The sequence below is a fragment of the Ambystoma mexicanum genome, chromosome 7q (genome assembly GCF_040938575.1).
Source record: "Ambystoma mexicanum isolate Mex_15411 chromosome 7q, UKY_AmexF1_1, whole genome shotgun sequence".
Taxonomy (NCBI): Eukaryota; Metazoa; Chordata; class Amphibia; order Caudata; family Ambystomatidae; genus Ambystoma; species Ambystoma mexicanum.
In genome coordinates, this window is record NC_090941.1 from 880,383,774 (window position 1) to 880,404,729 (window position 20,956).

At 47.1% G+C, this 20,956-nt stretch overlaps 1 protein-coding gene across 2 annotated transcripts in view; it reads left to right on the forward strand.

The window, feature by feature from the left end:
• CHORDC1 (cysteine and histidine rich domain containing 1) overlaps nucleotides 1-20,956 on the forward strand; it is a 232,117-nt gene that overhangs the window by 75,193 nt on the left and 135,968 nt on the right. For both annotated transcript variants that reach the window (XM_069639393.1, XM_069639394.1), the window contains 2 exons: nucleotides 1,952-2,112; nucleotides 14,030-14,133. In XM_069639393.1, coding sequence (XP_069495494.1) covers nucleotides 1,952-2,112; nucleotides 14,030-14,133 — 265 coding nt within the window. The remainder of the gene's footprint in view (nucleotides 1-1,951; nucleotides 2,113-14,029; nucleotides 14,134-20,956) is intronic.

Sequence of the window (20,956 nt, forward strand, 5' to 3'; positions counted from 1 at the left end):
GAATGAATAAAAGATTAGAACAAGTAGTGTGCCAGTTTGAGGTTGTAAACATTAGGACATATACCCAAGACAAAACAAACAGAAAGAAAATGTATATAAGAAAACAGGTGACTTACAAAGGTAAGATTAACCTAAATGGGGGCAAGTGCTTCAAACGAAAGGGCAGTACTAATTTTAAATATACAAAATTACATTAAGAGTCACTGTAGGCAGTGATTTTGTCAGGTAGATAGGATGGGGGAGAGGGTAGGGGGAGCAGGTGACTTTTAAGCCGAGCTTTGAAGAGATCCATTGGAACTGGCCAGTAGGGAGAAGGAGCAAATGTGAGAGGAGGCACGTGGAGGTTATGGGACTGAGGTTGAGTGCAGATGAGAATTGGAGTGAATGAGATGTGAGTAAACTGAGATGCAATCAGACGGGTACTGAGGAGTAAGACCATTGACGGCTTTCTAGAGTTGGAGAAGGAACTTGCAAGAGAGCGGTTGTGCATAGACTGCCAAACCAGTATGTTGTCGGTAGGTATAAGTAGGGGAGGATCTGAGCAGGTTGTAGAGAGTGCAAGTAGCAGCGTTAAGGACTTGGCTAGAGGGAGGAAGAAGGCCAAGGAGTAGGCTTGGGCAGTAGTCCTGCTTGCCAAGCAGAAAAGTAGAAATTGGAGTTTTTGAATGGTGGCTAGTAAGACAAGGACGACTTTCCCGAATGTTGAGGAGGTTAATGAGAGCAGCATTGGTGCTTGGGGGACATAGATAGGAAGAGGGGTGGGGTTTGAGATTTGCAAGTTCCAAGCGAATTTAAAGGATCAACTTCCCTGCTAGGAGGTGATCCAGGAAAGTGCAGATTCTTGGTGGAGTGTTTCCTACTGAAGCCAGATGAAAACCCACACTCTCAAGGACTTTTGAATAATGAAGTGAAACTGGGCGATTGTTTGCATGCTTTTTGGGTAAGCAGAGTGTTTTCTCAAAAGGGGTAAGACAGTTACAGATTTGAAGGAGGAAGGGAAGAGTCGTGGGGGGGTTGGAGAAGGAGAAGGAGGAGGAGAAGGGAGGGAAGAGTGAGGGAAGCAGAAGGGAGGGAGAGTGGGAAGAGAGAGGGAGAGAGACACTCTATTTGGGGAGCAAAAGGGCCGATAGGAGTTTGCAGATGGGTTTTCACTACTAAGTATGGGTGCTAATTTAGGAAGAGAGGTAGAGGAGAAGTACTTGAGCGTAGAAGAGGTAGGGTGGAGAGGTGGCAACAGGAGGGTTGGGGAGGGAGATATAGGGGGCTGCGAGTGTCACAAATTTTAGAGAAAAGGTTGTGAGCAAAGTGATTAGCAGAAAGGGATGAGGCAATGTGAGCGCAACGATTGGAGGGTAGATGAGTTTGCTGGGGTGATTTCACAGGTAGGAGGTTAGGTTTGTGAATTTGGCTGAATTCAATTGAGATGTTAGGGCAGCAAGTGATTATTTCTTGTGTTGGCTAGGAGTAGGGAAGATGTCCGTAACTTGCGCCAGTGTCGTAGCTAACGAAGCATGTTAGTTTTGAGGGTCTACATTTCAGAGGTGATCGAAGACTGGGATACTGCCCCTGTATTTGGCATGCTACCTCGCCAGACCAGTGTCTTCCTTACTGGGCATTCATTCTGAATCCCAGTCCTAGTGCCTCCACTTCTCCCTGGAACATTGGAGTCGGAGGTTGGTGTTCTCTGTCCTCAGGCACTGACTAACTATTTCTGATTCTCCCTCGCCCCCAGGGTCTTCATAATACAGGTTGGGGGGCACACAGTTTTACAGACATGAATACTATTAAGACTTATATTTATAGTTTTATCCACATTGGTTACATATTTATTTTTATGAATATGCTATTGGTAATCTATAATATCACTTGCAATTATTTCTTAAAGTTTAAACCAATTAGGTTTTGTATTTGAGTAATGGATTCTTTACCAGCAATTATTTTCTTTTTACAGGGGTGCACAAAGGGGCCTCACAACAGCGAGAAGCCCCCTGAACCAATAAAACCAGAAGTCAACATAACATCTGAGAAAAAGGAGTTATCTGACCTTAAGCCTAAATTCCAGGAACATATCATTCGAGCACCAAAGCCAGTGGAAACCATCAAAAGGCCAAGGTCTGTAAAATTACGGATTTCAGTGCAGATGGATCAGAATGTCGCGTCTGTATTATGAGTTGATGTTGAGGGTAGGAATCTAGGCTAATTTATATTTTGGGAAAACGTAACCTAATGTAAGGTAATATAAAGTGTGTCCATCAACTGCATGCAGCCTACTCTGCTTGTTTTGCCTCAGCACATACAAATCCACTCTCCTAGCCAATCCTGGGTTTCTCTCCCATAGGCACCCCCCCAAATGGTTCCCTTCTTTTCTAATATATATACTCCTACGTCCTGTGGATATGATGCCGTTGCTGGATATTCCAATACCTGAGCCTCTGGCTCCAAAGGAAGGACCTCTGTCAAGAGCAATAACTCTTAATGCACAGGAGTGCACAGGCCTTTTTCTTCAAAAGGATGTGCTTGCTGAAGCCCTTAGGGTCTGGGAAAAAATAGATGCTTGATACAAGCTACATAGATGCTTGATACAAGCTACACTCGTCAGAGGACATACCCTTGACTGCATGTCTGCTCCCTTTATCAACAGTAGTGGCAGCAGCTACGCTCCAGTCTAAGCTGTCCTCATCATTCTCTACGCCTGTCTCTCAGGTTCTGTCCAAGGAGGACAACATTCTTGATGACATCAGGAAAAAGATTTTTCCATTTCAGGTCTCCAGCTGCGACAGGCGAATGCAGCAGCGAATCTCAAGCTGTGGAAAGAGCTTTCCAAATTTCAGGATTGTATCCCAGAAGACAGGTTGGAAGATTTTAAAGGGGGCCTATCCGATGCCAGTCTTGGGCTCTGGATCTGCTGGAGGCCGCGGTCCATCACATAGATACTTCTGCTCGGGGCCTTATGGTTGGAATAGACGTTTCCCGCCAAGCGCGGCTTCACGCAACAAAGTTCTCGGAAGAGGTTCAGGACCAGCTACTCAACCTCCCCTTCGAAGGTAAAGAGCTATTCCACTCCTCCACTGACTAGGAGCTCAACAAAATAAAGGCAAGCAAACTGGCCCTTGCCAAACAACCCCCAGCTAAAGCAGCCTATACGCAGAGGTCGGGGACCCAATCAAGGTTCTTCCCAGGTTTTAGAGGGTTCTAGGAGCGTCAAGCATGCTGAGCAGAAGGTTACTCTGGCGGACCTCGCAGAAAAGGCAAAGTGACTGGTTTTTCTCTCGGTCATCAGCTGCCTCCTATACAACAGGAGGTCTCGCTCCTGATAGATCATCCAAATGATGTTTTCCATCGGTCATACAAGACTCTGGTGGGAGGATTTATATCGTCTCATCTGGAGGCGTGGCAAACGATCACAGAAGATGGATGGGTTTTGTCTGTCATCCGAGCGGGCTTCCGCTTGCCCCTCCCTCATACCCCACCCTCTTACCCTCCTCTTCATCAGACTCTGTCTCCCTCCCTCAGAGCCGAGGTGCAGAAACTTCTGGACCTCAGAGCTGTGGAACTTGTTCCTTTGTGGGAGCAGGGGGAGGGCTATTACTCCCGTCTGTTTACGATGCCCAAATCCAACCAGGCTTCCCTGCGCACTATCCTCGACCTATCCAACCTCAATCTTTCCCTACCCCAAGAGAAATTCAAGATGATCACGCCCAGCCAGATGAGCACGCTTATAGATGCACATCCTGATCTAGGGCCCGCATTGGAAATACCTTCGGTTTTCGGTGGGATCTGAATACTTCCAATATCGAGTGCTGCCCTTTGGTTTCAGCTCAGCACCACATGTCTTCACGAAGATGATGGCGGTCATTCCAGCGTTCCTCAGACTGCAGGGAATTCTCGCGTATCCATATTTGGCTGATTGGCTTCTGCTGTGGCCTGTTGGCAGGGACTCAACAGCCAATCTTCAGTCACTTCTCCAGCTCCTGTTCCTGCGTGTCAGTGAACTAGCGGAAATCATCTGACGGTTGCTCAAGACTTAATATTTCTAGGTTTCCGTTGGAATACAGTCAATACCCGAGTTTTCCTAACTAAGGACAGAAAAGCAGATTTATCAACCACGTGCCTGCTTTTCCTCAACTCCTCCCACAGGTCAGCATGGTGGCTCCAGTGACTCCTGGGCCTGATTGCTTCATGTGTTCTATCCCTACCCCTGGCAAGACTGAAGATGAGGTGCACACAGCTCGCGCTGCGGAGCTGCTGGCAGCGAGCTTTGGACCCAGACTCCAAAATGATTCAAACATCTTCCATATCTTCCATGATGACAGATCTTCAATGGTGGGCAACCTTTCAGTGGGAACCTCCTTCCAGGCGCCCTTATCACAGGTTATGGTTACAACGGACTCCTGCCTCCTAGGGTGGGGAGCGACGTTGGGTCATCTCAAGGTCTACGACCTGTGGATGCCCCAAGACAAAATGTCTCAACTACCTAGAACTCTTTCCAATTTTTCTGGGATTGAAAGCTTTCATCACTTTCTAAATTGGCTATTGCGGTTCGAATCCCCACTCTGGCAGCCTTGCAGGGGAAGTGCACTGGATCCCAGCCTGCCTCCGACTCCCATCCACTGCAACCCTGCGCGTCACTGCCCCTGCTCTCAGGCTGAGAAAGCCTCTGCAGCTGGAGCAGACGGAGGAAGTGCTGCGGCTCCAGTCCCACAGTTGCATACCATGACTGCTGCTGGTCTCTCAACTCTGGTCTCGCACTGCTCCATGTCCCATGACTGGGAGGCCAATCTTCTGGCAGCTGTGGCTGCAGTAGTGCTGCTGGCACACCTGCCACCGGCCAACTCCTGCCCCAGCTGCTGCCTGTGCTTCTGCTCCACAGTGCGCTGCATGCACCTCTTGCTAGAGATGCTGTCTGCCGTCTCCCCGCACCCCATCATGCTGTAAGTTGTTGCACGGTACACCAGGCTGCCAATGTGGGGGTCTTTTATAACATAACCTTTCTTATAAAGTTAAGCTGCCTGACTCCAAAAATGATTGTAAGCCTGTCCCCCACTACGACCCTATCTGTGACTGTCCTCAAACACTTTTTGTAAAGAGATGGAACAGAGCCATTCCAACTACCCATCACCAGTGGCGTTGCTACGGTGGGGCCCGGTCGGGGGGGCTGGACCCCTCCTCTAAAATCCTGGACCCGCCCTTTGTTAGGGTAACCAGACGTCTCTGTTTTCCCAGGACAGTCCGGAAAAATCACCCTCCGTCCCAGGAGTTTTCATTTTGCAAACACCATCCGGGTGCCTATGGTCCCGGTTTTTGCCATGACCCAATTTCAAAATCCCAAAATCGGGTCCTGGCGCAGCTCTTCCTGTGCGAATGGGGGCGTGAAATACTTTTCACACCCCCATTTCCTCCCCCCCTCCTCTCCCCGGCCACTCTCCTCCAATGAGACAAGTGTGCCTGCGAGCACACACCCTTCCCGCCCCCAGCAACAGGCTAGCGACAAAGAAGTGGGACACAGTTTATTTTTGTATTTATGGCAGTCCTACTTCTAGGTCTATTTCTTTTTTCCTTCTGTGGTCACCCTCCCCTGCGCCTGCTGGGCTACTTTGCACTGTCTGCAGTGCTGTGTTCTCACGCAAGGCACACACACACACAGGGCCACAATCAACCATCAACAATCACTCTACTCTGGAATCCCTGCCACACAACAAATCTTCATACTTTGGAACAGTACTGTGATTATTAGCTTGTGCCTGTAAAATAGCACTGTGATTATTAGCCTGTGCTTCTAAGATTGCACTGTGATTCTCAACCTGTGCCTCCAGCAGTGTTTAGGCCTGTACGCAAATCACATTGTTAGGGGTAGGCCCTTCTCCCACTAAACGGGACGCTCAGGTCTAGCTGTGTTTAGTCTTGCACTCAAATCGAGCTGTGTTTAGTCTTGCACTCAAATCGAGCTGTGTTTAGTCTTGCACTCAAATCGAGCTGTGTTTAGTCTTGCACTCCTCTCACACTGTTAGCTGTAGGCCTCTACCCACTATACAGGATCCTCAAATCTAGCTGTGTTCAGTGTTGTACCCTAACGCAGCTGTGTTTTAACCTTGCACTCATCCCACACTGGTAGGTGCAAGCCTTTCTCCCGCTATATAGGATTCTCTAGCTGTTCTTAGTCTTGTACTCCAACTCTGTTTAGACTAACTTGACACACATCTAGAGGGGACCATACCGTGATAGTATTGTATCACCCCACTACCAATACCTCAGAGAACAACTTAGACAGTTACCGAACTGAGTCCTAGACCAAACGACAACCATACGCCCAGTACCCCCAACCCCACCGGACAGCGCTCCTTAAAATATATACCCTACCCACCTAAAGAACAGACGGCACCAAAAACACCCAAGCTCAACAACACTAGAGGAAACACCAGTACTGCCCTAGCACAAGACATTGCAGTCGACCACTTGTGCCGTTAGCTCTGCACCGAACACCAAAATGCCCTGGAACAGGAATGGGCACAGAGAAAGAGCACAAGATCATGCCACAATTGTCATGGACACACAAATCCAACTTACCCCATCAGCAACAGCCTCAAATGCAGGAAACCCCCTGCTAAAAACCGATATGATTAGAACGCACTTCGAAAGAGAAAAATCCTTATATCGCACACCATACCTCGCAACAACCCCTGAACCTGGATACCCCAATGACACCGAGACATCGAGCCATGCTTGAGACAACCAGAAAGAAGACCGGAACACCCAGAGTGTGGAAAGACTACGACCCCATCACCCCATGCATCACAAGAACAGAAAAGCACCACCAATACCCACGGCATACCGGACAAAACGCGAAGTACTAATAACCAACAACCCAACCATTAACCTAACGGACCGATTCAATGAAAAATAACCCTCAGCTGATATTCAACCATCGGCTTGAATAGGGAAGCAAAGCTATTGAACAGCTAAGCTTTCAATCTAGCAGACCGCTTTAATGAAGATTCAGCCCTCTCTGATCCTCATCCTCAACCAATCAGCGCCAATACAGATGCACCGTGACCGATCAACTGCAAACAAAACAAAGGAGCAACTAATAAGCAAAACCACACCAAAAAGATCCATTGCAATTTAATTAATGCAAGGTCAATGTCCAAACACTCCTCCGAAATATACGATCTCCTTTGCGACGGAGAAATCGACATCCTATTTGTAATGGAAACATGGCTAGACGACGACTACAAGATAACCCTCAACAACTGCCTACCTGAAAACATCAAATGTGTCCAAGCAAACAGAAAAACCAAAAGAGTGGGGGGGCTGGCAATCATCCACAAGGAAAACCTGGCTATCAAATTGGTAGAGCCTCTAAACATTGATAAATGTGAATCCTTAATCATACGCCTATCAGTAAACCCCAAAACAAACCTGAAATTCATACTGATATGCAGACCACCAACCAACGATTTAAACCTTCGCAGACGCGTTGGCGGAAGCAATAACCATTGTGGCCTTCAAACACAATCACCTGATCGTCCTCTGAGATTTTAACATCTGGTTCGAAGAAGAAACCACAACCACACAAAAATCTCTAACCAGCCAAATAGCAGCAATGAATCTACAACAACTGGTCAAAGGAGCAACCCACTCGGCAGGGCATACACTTGACGCAATCTTCATGAGCAAAGAACTCATTACCACGGCAACCCCAATTTAAATACTCTGGAGCAACCACCTCATCATTCCCTTCGTAATCAAAATGACCACTCCAGTAAAAAGGCAATTAGACAAACCACCGATCACCTTGAAAAGAAACTGGAGAACCATCAAACCTAATTGAACTCCTGGAGCTCGGCAAACTGCACCCAACATTTATGGAAGAACCAGACTTGGAGAAAAAAGTAGCCCTGCACCATAAATGGATTGGAACAACTATCGACAACATTGACAAATAAAAATCTTTCACTCCTTCTCATAAAAGAGCAATGGCAAAATGGTTCACCCCACTACTCAACACCATGAAAAGAAAAAAACAAAGACTAGAACTAGATTGAAGAATGAAAACGACACTGCGAATAAGCTAAAATTCCTGCAACACATTGTGCATACAAAAAGCGAAGAGGAAACACTATGACAACTGAATCTTCGAAGCACCAAACACCCTAAAAGAACTCTTCAAAGTCATAAATGAAATAAAAAATCCACCGGGTTGCAACAATACACCAATTCCTTCATCAAAATGATCCAATGACCTTGCAGACCACTTCAAAAACAAAATCAACATCAACAAACCATACAAAGTGGACCACCTGATGATACCATGATGGCGGTCCACCACCTATCCTCAGGTGGAACACCCAAACAAACTACAAAGCTTTCCCGAAATATCAGTTGAGACTTTCATCAAACTGGTAAATCATAGCAACAAATCAGGTTCTCCTGAGGACCCCTGTCCCCCGGACATATACAAATCAATTCTTAAACAAGGAACTCCCATGGAATATCACAGGAATGTCCTCAACCTTTCAATCGCGTCAGGGAAAGTGCTGCAAGCCTTCAAATCAGCAAACATCAGGCCACTGCTCAAAGACACAGTGGGACCCTAGAGGACCTCCAACTACAGACCCATCTCTAACATCCCATACACAGCCAAACTGCTCAAAATGTACATATACAGAATGACCCAAGAATTCAACACTGCCTGCTAGACCAGGCACAAGTTGGTTTCAGACCAATGAGCGGAACGGAATCGGCTCTCCTCTCAATAGAATAAGACCTGAAAATAAACGCAGACTCGGGACAACAGTACTGCCTTGATACTTCTAGACCTATCTGCAGCATTCGACAGAGTTAATCCCGACATCCTCCTAACGAGATTAGAAGGACTCTGGATAACGGACACCGCCCTACTGTGGATCAAATCCTTCCTAACAAATAGAACGGAAACCATATGGAGGAAACCTTTGAAATCCAACCTGAGGGACTAGACATGTGGAGTACCACAAGGATCATCCTTCTCCCTGCTATTATTCAACATCTACCTATCTCTACTTCCCAAAATCATCAAAAGTCACGGCCTCACCTGCTACAACTACGCTGACGACACACAAATCCTCTTCAAAATACAAGACACTCCCGAAATAAACTCTATGATAGAAAAGTGCCTTTGTGATGTATTCAACTGGATGAACTCTTAATTCCCTCAAAAGCAACAAAGGCAAAACAGAAATTATGATCGTCACAAAAAGTGGAGGAGAAAACCACCTCATCCCTTGGCCAAAGGAACTCTGGGACAACCCCAGCATATTTCCCGATTGTAAAAAAAACTTGGGGATCCTGATGGACCATAATCTCACCCTAGAGCCGCAATTAAACGCTCTACTCAAGAAATGCTTCTTTCTGCTGCGAGTGGCAAAAAGGATCCTACCGTTCCTATCATTTGACAACAAAACAACCATCATCAGCGCTCTCTTCATGTCCAGAGTAGACTACGCCAATAGCCTATTCTTGTGTATGCCTGAACAACTTCTAAAAAAAAAAACGCATACAAAATGCGGCAGCCAGACTGCTTCTCAAACTGCCCCGAAGAGAACCCATCACACCGGCACTACATATACTACATTGGCTACCAATAAAACGACAAATAAAATTCAAAACATTGTGCATCGCGCAGAGAGCAGTACACAAAGAAAGCGCTGAGTTCCTGAGACAAATAACACCTACATCAATCAACAAGGATGCTCAGATGAAGCAACGACATCTGCCTGGAACCAAAACCCAACAATAAAAGAAAATTTGAAGGATCTTGGTTCTCTCACCAAGCGCGAAAACTTGGAACAACCTACCAAAGAACATACGCAACAAAAGAAACCACCTACTATTCAGGAAACTACTCAGAACCTGGCTCTTCACTTCATAACTAGAAGACGCCAACAGGGGGACACGCATAACGGAAAACAATGTTGAATGAAGAGACCGATCCCGACTCACACCAAGCAATCGACTGGGAAAAGATTCTAAGGAAGATACTCTACGGAATACCGAACCACTAACTGAGTGATAACAATATGGGACACTAAAGACAGAATACATAGCCGACCAAGACGGAAGTAGTAGCATGAATCCTCAATAGCACCCTGACCCCAAACCACTCCTAAACTCTAACAGACCCTGTCATGATAGATAGCAAGGTAATATGGTACTCCCATCCCTTAGCTCCGAATCCAGACGGGGAGGCGTAGACATACCCAATCATATTATACAAAGCTCATTATGATGCAGCTGGGAGCACGCCGCGCCATAACACACAAGCAACAACCAAACAATAGACTTTAAGGAAGACACCCAACAACATGCCGAACAACCAACTTGGAGAGAGCCAGGATCGGAGGACACAAAGACTGAACACATAGGCTGACCAAGACGGAAGTACTAAGATGACTCATCAGTAGCATCCTGGCCCTGAACCACATCAAGTTTCAACAGACCAATGTCACAATAGATAGCAAGGGAATAGGGCGCACCCAACCTCGGCTCCCACAAGAGGGAGAGAAATTCGACCCGCCCAATCACAGTATACAAAGCTCACTAGGATACAGCTGGGACTGCGCCGCACCATCGCACACTAAACTCAGACGGCCATTCAGAAATAAGCAACAACCCCACCCACAGGGTGTGTTTAGTCTTGTACACCAATTGCATTGTCAAGGGTAGGCCTCGCTCCCACTATAGGTGTAGCCTACAATTCTGATTTAATATGAGCATGCCTACAACATTATGAAGGCTAGGTCCACTGGTATAGGCCCTCAACTCTAGACCTGGACATAAATAGCCCCAACCGAGCAATGTTGCAGCCTACAGAATGTATACCTCACACCACTAGCGTGGAAACAGGCAGCAGTCCTGGCCAAGCATCTATGCATTATAGAATACACCTACGTGCAAACACATCCGGTCTAGTGCACACACAGCCATCCAGACCAAAACACCTAACGTACTGCAACACCTCTACCACTAGCATGCGGCGACCACCACTCGAAAGGAATTTGGTATAGCTGACCTTACATGAACTCTCTCAACAATAGCAATCTATCTCGAACCCTCAACAGCACCCACCCATGTTTCTGACCTCTCTTGGGCTGCTTAGTGGAGCCTTGCCAGCCACCCAAGTCCTAGAACGGCAACATGCACACAAGCATCTCCGAAACTAATCCCCCTAGAATTTCCAACCACATCGACTACGGTCACCGAGGGCGTTCAACCAAGGAAAAAGCACACTGAGGTCACACAATTGGGGGAAAAAGCACTATAAAAAACAAAACAAATACAACACAGTACAACCCACTAACTCAAAGCTCAAATTCCAAAATACTTAAATCACACTAAAGCCCACATAACCACTTCTCGCACAGCAAACAGCACAAACTTCACCACACTGCAACAACAATCAACCAACACATAAGTCACATCAACAGCACAAGAGGACTTGCATCGATCCGATATTCAAACCCAAGCTCAGCTAACCATGACAACAGAGCTGAAGCGTCCAACAGGACACCTCCTTCTCACTTTCCTATGCTCTCTTCAACCCACTAACCCACCCCCACCTCCTTGTTTGCTTATCTGCCTGAGCGCCTGGGGACCAATTCCGTTGGTGATGGTGCACTATATAAATACCTTTTAACATAACTGTTTTCTTTGATGCCTTTATATTGGTCTGTATTTATAAGGTGGTGTTGGCAAGTACCAAAAATAGAGGTGTTAAAATAAATACATACTCAAAGATATGACATTACACGCATGCAAATCATGGCATCATGATAGTAAAACAATTTAAGACCATTTAAATCATGTTCATCTTCAATACTAAATAAAAAAAGAGATAAAATACCAAGTAATATTGCCATAGTAGACATGTACATCACGAACCAAGAACATCAAAAAGCCCTCTCCTTTTTCTCCTACCATTAATCAGATATCATTCTAATTCGTAACCTACTAATTGTGCCTTACGTATCATTAGGAAGAGGAGGGCAGGATGTTAATGTGTACAATTCATGTCGCTTAAAATCAGAATACTTGTTCCCTCGACTAATCTCAAACAATGCACACATACCATAAAATGTGCCATATCTTCCACCACCATTATATCACATTTCCAGCAAGGTGAACCATGCCCTGCTTTTCTCCACTTAAGTATTTCACTTTTCAGTGGGAGCATGTTAAATCTGAATTATTTATAAGAGAACGCCCATATATTTTTATAAACCATAAAAAGTAATGTTCAGACACTCATCCATTTAAAAATTGTGTGAGATCGCATTCTCAGCTTCATTAACTCTTGCTCTTCTATTGGTCTTGCACAGAATTCAAAGTAAGTGCTTTTGAATATATTTTTTAGAAGTTGCGCTCGTCGATCGTGGATTTTCAAACCATGCCCCTAGGCTCAAGGTTGTCAATTTTACTTTAACATAACTTTACCAAAGGATCTTTTTTGCTGCATCGCTTTTGCATAAAACTTCCAGTATTCTATGTGCGAGGGGCCTGAGAATTAGTCCACAGTGAGACCCATAACAAAAGTGATTTTAGCTACAAATAAGGATCATGACCCCCAATTCTCAGTGAAATAAAAATGTTGCTCCCTATTTTACTCCTAGAAGTGCTCCTTTTCACACAGTTTCAGTGGATCAGCCTTGTCGGGACCCCAAATGCCAGCCCTATATGCCAGTTTCCACCATTTTCTTTGTTTTTGTCCTGTAAACAAGTAGAATGACTTGCAGGGCATACCCAATGTTCCTTGTAATGCAAAAGATGGCAGCATTCAATGACTTCATGCGGGTGAAGGCCTTCTCACTATGGTTTCCCATGATCATACTTTTTGAATGGATTGTGTCCTCCAACGTATTCTGCATCTTTGATAATCTCCTTCAAGCGTCGGCTGCTTTGGGAAAATAATTTCTTTTTTAGAGGGAGTCGTGCGCCGTCGACTCGATGCCACTCGACAGCTTCTGTCCGCTCTTAAGTATGTCGTCAACAATGGTATATATGGCACGCACTGCGCCTGTTACTTGAGTTGTGTGTGTCTGGTGCACAGTTCGCTCTGGATACGGTGCGCTTTTGTCGTTTTTGACAGTTAACTCGATAATGTTGACTCCTAAAAGATTCAAGATGGGCAGAGACTGTGGGGTCACAATGTCCATTACAGACCCACAACGCATTTATCTCTGGGGTCTCTGGCTTGAGCAGAGGACGGAGGACTGCGGTTCCTCTCAGTCCATTACTGGAAAGGTGCTTAAAGAGAGGGAAGGGGAAATTCACTATGGGTGGGCCTATGTATATGTATAAATCACCATCGACAACTCGTTCGAAGAGAAGTTCTGATGAAAGGCGTATGAGGGGGTGTTCACCACCACGGAAGCGCTTGTGATCTCACTGTGGTTCCCATCATTTGCCTTCGGCTTCTCAGAAGACGGCCAAGAAAAGACCATTGTAGATCCTCAACCTCTTCTGACTCATGACCGCCGGATTGCATGTCCAGGTAAGGGAGGGTTGGAAACCTTTCATCTTCAAATGTTAATGATCTTTGAGAAGGCAACTCCGGCTCTTTCTAAAGAACCCAAAAAAGTTGCAGTGCACTTTAGAGTCCTATTATATTAAGCTGCCCTCTCAATGTTTCAGGTAGACAAGTGACCAAATTGCTGAGGAGTTATAATGTACGTACAGAGGAAGTATGTCAATAGCTGCAAATGAGTTGTGCCTCCTAAACTAGCACTAGGCCAGAGTGGTCCTGCACCTTCCCATTTTTAACTTTCATTTGATAATGTGTGAAAATTATTAATTTCATATTACAATTTTATCATGTGCTCGAAAATGGAACCTTATTGCGTTTTCATTTTAAAGTCGAGATTTACCCAACAATTTACCTTGTTCCCTTTCAAGGGTTTCTGATATGTAACACAGCAGAGTAAATTGAGTTGTTGCAACCAAACTTCATAACAAGCTATTTTTTACTTGGAAGGATAATTTTGTTATTTTTCTCCAGCCCTGATGAGCCATCCACAAGATTGCAGTTGAAAGTGGCATCTTCTCTAATGCAAGCATTGGATAAACTGAAACTGTGCACACAGAATGAAGAAGAGCAGAATGGTAAGAGGTTATCAGAAGAACTTACAATGTTGGTGTTTACTTCATGGAGGATTTACACCTGCAACTTTTATCATAGCAGTAACTTACTGCTATTCTCTGTTGAAATGTAGGTACAATAACAAAGCAGCAATGTAAAATAATGCCTTGCAGAACTTGGAATACAATTATTACCCTGAAGGTTACTGTTGTCATCTAACCCCCTAGTAACAGACACACTCTTTTAACAGTGTCTAATATGAACATTCTTGTTTTTCACTGTTTTTCTGAGAATTGTAGCTGCCGCCTTTTTTTTACAGTAAACTGACTTGGCTTTATTAGTTGCCATTCTGAAACCACCATCCTACCACGGCACAAGGACTTCCGCAACTACCAACCCATCTTCCCTTCCTAGGTAAGATCCCTGAGAAAGCAGTAGCCATGCAATTCCTAGATATTGAAGCCAAGAAACTCCTTCAGTCCTACAAATCTGGCTTTACGCCTAGCTGCAACATGGAAACTGCTACAATCAAGTTGATTGATGCCCTCCCCATCTGCAATAAAGGCCATCCTTGCCTCCTGGTTCTCCTCGTTTTCCTCGTTCTCTCCACTCAGTCGGCGACCTGACACTGACATTTTGCATCATCGCTGGGGATCAGCAAGGTCATCCTTAGCTGGTTCAAATTCTACTTCGCAAACGGGCCAAAATGGGTCCAGATCACAAACTCTCCCCATCACCTTTGGCACTCAACTGTGATGTTCAAACTTTACGTGGAACCACATAATTCTGGCCTCCATCATAAAACGATTGATGGGCCTGACGTTCAACTCACTCCTCGGCATCATTCATGCCTCCCTCACAGAAAGGCTTTACCCTGAACTATTAAAGTCCTTCAGGTGTTGATAATGCTGTCTTCGCCTTGGCATTTTCTGTAAGGGATATTTTCTAATACCCTGCAGTAAGGTCAAAGGTACTGAGATACTTTGCAGCACACAGTTTGTCCGCTAAGTCATCAGTTTGTGTAAGGGGATGAGCATCTATCTTGGTGACAACAAGAGCAAAGAGCTGTACAGTCCCTGCACAACCTCAAATATGTACTGCCTCCCTTAGACCTAGCACATAGTCCATCACATTTGTAATATAGGAGGAGTGGGAGACTCCCAACCCTTCCTTCACTATTGCTAAAGTTCAAGTTCAAAGTGGCTAAAGCCAACCCGTTCTTGAGTTACCTCTCTGTAGGCAAAAAGTAAGCAAGGTAGCAGAAGGTCCCACTTCCTTCTATGGGACTCCTCAAAAGCTCCCATCATGCTTTTGAGAGTTCTGTTAAATCTCAACCATACCCTTGGTGTGTGCATGGCAGGCGGATGAAAAACCTATTTGACACCCCCACACAACCTGCATATAATTGGACATAAAGCTGCTGCCTCAGCCAGACACAACTGCTTTCGGGGAGCCGGTCATCGTAAACATTACTAATAATGCTCTTGCATCTGACTTGGCAGTTACTATTTTGAATGAGATTGATTCAGTATATCTGGTGGCTAGATCAACAACCACCAGATTAAGCCTGCTGCCAGGGTATGTTGGCGGATAAAAGGAAACAATAATGTCAATCCCTACCTCTTTAAATGGTCCACCTAATGCAGGAGGTGGTACCAATGGTGCGTGAATTTTTGTACCCCTTTCGCAGTGAACTGAGAAGTACTCCAACTCATGCAGTGACCTTCTATCTGGGCATCCATCTAAGGCCAGTAGAACTGCAAGTTTGACCTCTCTTTATTCCTCTCGACACCAAGATGGCCTGCAAGGGTGACGTCATGCACCAACTGCAGGAGGATGGGTCTCACATACTGAGTGACTGCCAAACTCCTATGGTCAATTCCTGTGGTTTGTATGGATTCAGTATATAGTAACCTACCTTTCCAGTAGAATATATGTCTCCTTGAGTATTCCCCCTCCAACTGGGAACATGCCTGTCACCTAAGATCTTCCAGAGATGGACATTCTCTCTGACCACGACTAAATTCATCCCCCCCTTTCTGAAAGTAAAATTTGCAGCTCTTGGTGATCATGTGGATTGAGCACTTCAGACAACCATTCTTCCTCGTCTGGTTCAAGGGTCTGATAAGTTACCTCACTTGTAGCTAATGTAGGGGAGGAACTCTTCTTTCCTTTTGTAGGAACCTTTGACTCCTTAGCCTTGGGTTTGTCCTTGGGCTTACCCTTAGGCTTGGCTAAGGTAGCATTCTGTGTATGAGATCTTGTACATGGTCTTTCTGCTGTATCGCCCATAAGTCCTAAAACCAAAACCGCTCCTCCATTTACAGCTAGAGTGATCAGCATTACTGGAAAGCTGTGGAATCACCACAGTCATGCTAGCGCAAGTGTCCCTGATAGCAGAGGTCTACACCATCTACCAGTACACTAGCCTTAAAATAAGACTTGTTATTGTCAGGGATAGAAGCATAAGCTTCAGTAACTCTAGGTTCCAAGGACCCTAGAACTACTTCTGCTCCAACGCCACTGGACAAGGAGTCGGAAGAGAAGGATGCTCCTGTGAGTATCTCTTGCTCTTCATACTGGAAAGCCAAATTCACGGCATGGACCCCCAAAGTCTTACTCTTACATCTTCGGTCCCCCATCACATGGTCACTTGCTCCACAGGTTACACAAGACCTTGAGAACCTTTGTATGTAGTGAGGCTTACTGTGGCCAGAGTCTTGCTTGGGATGATCGGTCCAACTGCCCTTTGCAGTCTCTCCATGTGACATAGGACCCTATAAACCTCTTGTGGACCTTATGGGATGCAGATTTTTCATTAGACCCACCCTCCTTTCTCCTGCTCACCCCTCACCCCCATCCTCATGCTTACTAGGAACACTTGTCCTTAAAGGACACTCAATGGGACACCCATAGATCATCAGCAATGGGCAGTTTTGGTGCACGAGGAAGGCAATTTCTCCAGCATTGGCTCTGGCATGGATCCACACGCTTGTGAATGTTCCCCGTTGTGAAGCTGGAAATCCTTGGTAAAAAAGAAAAACACTTTCACTTACAAACTGTATTTCCCCTCTAAACAAATCACTGTCCTCTGGGTCATACTGCTCCTATCCAATGCCAGACCTCTCCCTAAGCCCCTCCTCTGGTAGCCATCTTCAGGTTTTTACAGCACGCTTCATTGTTGGGAGTCCTTGAGTGTGTACGTTTTTTTTCTTGTTTTTTTCGCTGAAAAATATTCTTTTTTTTCCGAAGGAGCCTGTGTGCTCTTCTCTCCATCTGCCGACAGCTGGGATCCGTTGTCTGTGAAGTCCAGCGCCCCTCAAGGGCAAAGATCGTCGAAGCTTCCAGAAGGCCATCGGGCCTACTTCGCGCCCTCCGACCATGACGGAGGAGAAGGACGGAAGATCCCTCTTAAAGTCCTGCACCAAGTGCGGGCTTCAAAGTGTTTGTGGAGGACAAGCACCTGCAATGCCTCTACTGCCTGCTTCCGGACTACAAGGAAGGAGATTGCGACATATGCCGCGGCTTCTCCAAGAAGACAAAGGCCAGGCACAATAGACTGGCAGCGTGGCCGAATGCCAAGGCCTCTGCCCTGTGCTCTGAGCAGGGGCATGCCACACCCAAGGCTGGGGGTTTGAGGATCGGTCTTCTAAGTCCTGTGAGGGCGCCTCATGCGTGGAGTCCCAAGATAAGGTCAAGAACAGCAAGGCCGCATCCACCGAGGTCACTGCGGAAGCGGGTCCCAGGGCAGACTGGGCACATTCAACATCACCTTCCGCCTCCATTGCCAGCCGGCAATCGAGCTCCTCCTTGAAGAAAGTCGTCCAACCTGGCTAATCTACGGGAGAAGCCTGAGAAGCCGCAGACGGAGGAGAAGGGTGAGCTGCCCAAGAAGGCCCAGGTGGCAAAAGATAATTCTTGATCGACGATCGAGCTGGTTGTGGTTGCTCTCTTGAAAGCTAAATGGGCTGACCCTGAGAAGGTAGCCCCCACAGCGCTGAAGGTATCCCTCCTTCTGAGGCGCAAGGTCTCTGTAATGACTTTGACAGGGTCTGCTGGCACGCAGGAGAAAGGGACCCCCTCCCCCCCCCAACCTCAGAACCAGGTTCCGCCCTTCAGGGTGGAAAAAAGGGGGAGGGCAAGGAGGTGCCAGATCAGTCCCAGGCCATGGAAGAAGAACCTCCTGGACGATGTGCGGTAGGAGAGCTTGGCCCTCTTGAAGAACCCTCGCACAGCTCCAGCCAAGCGGGATAGGCTGGAGAAAGTAGTACCGGAAACTAGAATCCACACCAAAGTGCCTGAGGTCGCAACCATTGCCGAATTCTGTGGTTTTGGTGGCCACAAAGAAACTGTCATCTAACCCATCCTCGTCTTCAGTCCCTCCGGACAGTGAGGGTAAGAAGATGGACGCCATGGTGAGTAAGGTCATTTACACCGCAGCGTCCAATATCAAGGCGGCCAACGCACTAGCTACCCTAGCCAGGTCTTACAGGAAGCTGTGGTACAAGCTGGGTCTGATTTCTGGAGTTCCTCCCTGATGACAAGAGAATGGAGGCTCTCGCCCTATTCCAATATGGAGAGGTAGCGTCAGATCACGCCATCTCAGTGGCACTGGACATTCCCGACACAGGGTTCCGGCGGATGGGGAATGTTGTCTGCCTTCATTGCCAAGGCTGGATGAAGCCCACACATTTCTGCTTGAAGGTCCAAATGAAGGTGCCTTTCGACGCAGATAACCTTTTCGGGAAGGTTGTCGACGAGTCCCTACAGGCCCTCAAAGTGGATACAAAGATTGCCCGTTATCGGGGCACCTCCAGCAGCACAAATCTTCTTTCACTCCTCCAGAGGAAAGTCGGGCAGGTCTTTGAAAGGTTTCTCCTCCTTGTACTGTCAGCCATCCTGATCCACGACCCAGGAGGCCATTCCCAGGTCTATGGTGGAGGAGTACAGCGTTGCCAGCCAGGCAGGACTCTGGCACTGAAGCAAGTCTGAACCGGCCAAGATGTCGGGCCCCCACTCGTGCAACCTGGTGGGAGGCCGGCTGAAGAGGTTCATTGGCGAATGGGACAAGATCAGACAGATGGGTGCTGGACACTCTTGCCCAAGGACGTACCCTGGAATTTCAGCACAGGCGTCCCCGGTGCCCTCCAGTGCTGCATCAGGAGCAGCACTTCCCTCGGCTCTTGGAGGAGATACGGGCCATGCTACCGCCTAGTTGGCTGTCGGACACACCGAGGTGGCTATCCAGCTGCTAACGGATCTGGTATTCTCCCTCAATTGTCCAAAGTACTGCTTAACACCATTGCAGAATGCACTCACGACTCGGAGTTGCTGAACTTGCAGGCTTGGCTCCTGCAGCACTAGAGTTTAGAGGATACGATATCCCGGCTGACTGCAGAGAGGTTCTTGCAAAAGCTTGGGCGTCCTCTCTCAAATGCTATGGACATAAGTAGAAGAGGTTCTCTGTCTGGTGCCGTGCACAGAAGATTAACCCTCTCCGGATTACGGCCCCTCAAGTATTGCCGTACCTACTGTCGCTGGCCAAAGCTGGACTGGCTCACGCCTCCATCAAGATGCATCTGGCTGCAATCTCCCGATACACCAGAACTACAGGACGGGCGTCCTTGTGGTTTCATCGCCTGGTGAAGGAATTTTTGAAGGGACTATTCCGATCGTTCCCACCGGTGAAGGCCCCTGCCCCGGCGTGGGAGCTCAACGTGGTGCTGACCAGGCTCATGGGTGCCCAATTCGAGCCGATGCATTCGGCGCCGTTGAAGTTCCTGTCGTGGAAGACAGCATTTCTTGTGGCCATCACCTCCGCACGACGAGTGGGAGAGATCCAGGCCCTATCTTGCAAGCCTCCATACTTGACTTTTCACGACATGAGGGTGGTGCTGAGGACGCACCCCTTCTTTATGCCCAAGGTGCCGTCAGACTTCCACCTCAAAGAGCCTTTGGTGTTGCCAGTTTTCTTCCCTTTGCCTTCGTCTCCGGCCGAGAGGACTTTGCACTCGCTGGATGTGGCTAGAGTGCTGAAGTTCTACGTGGACCGCACGAAGAGTTTTCGGAAGACATCACAGCTGTTTGTGAGCTTTGGACCTGTGAATCAAGGGAAGGCTCTCTCGAAGGCTTCCATTTCCAGATGGCTCTCCGGCTGCATCATGCACTGCCCGGCCGTCCGAGAGCCCATTCGACCAGAGCGATCGCTGCTACCACGGCGTTCCTGTCTGGTGTGCCCCTGCTGGACATCTGCAGGGCTGCTACGTGGAGGTCGAGGCACACCTTCCCAAGATTCTACTGCGTCGAACGGGACTCCCGGGAGGAGACCAGGGTCGGCTAAGCAGTGCTGCGCAACCTGTTCGCTTAAGGTGAGCCTGGTGAGGAGGTAAGAGATGCTTAATATTGAGTTGTTGTATTGCTTAATGTTGAGCCTGTTGCCACCTTCCATGGTTCTGCATGTGTATACTGCTATGTATTCTTATATTCATGAGCATGTGAATCCATGCCAGACCCCATGCTGGAGAAGGAACAAGTTACTTACCTGTAACTGTTCTCCAGCATGGGTCTGGCATGGATTCACATGCGAACCCTCCCTCCTTCCCCTCTGCGGCTCTTCACTTTGTCATACAGCCACTTTACGTGCTACCAAATCTGAGGATGGCTGCCAGGGGAGGGGCTTAGGTAGAGGGCAGTCATTGGCTGGGGCCAGTATGACCCAGAGATCAGTGATTGCTTACTACTAAGGTAAGACAGATCTGAAAGGAAACTGATACTGATTTTTTTCTTTACCGAGGATTCCCGGCCTGACGACGGGAATATTCATGAGCATGTGAATCCATGCCAGAC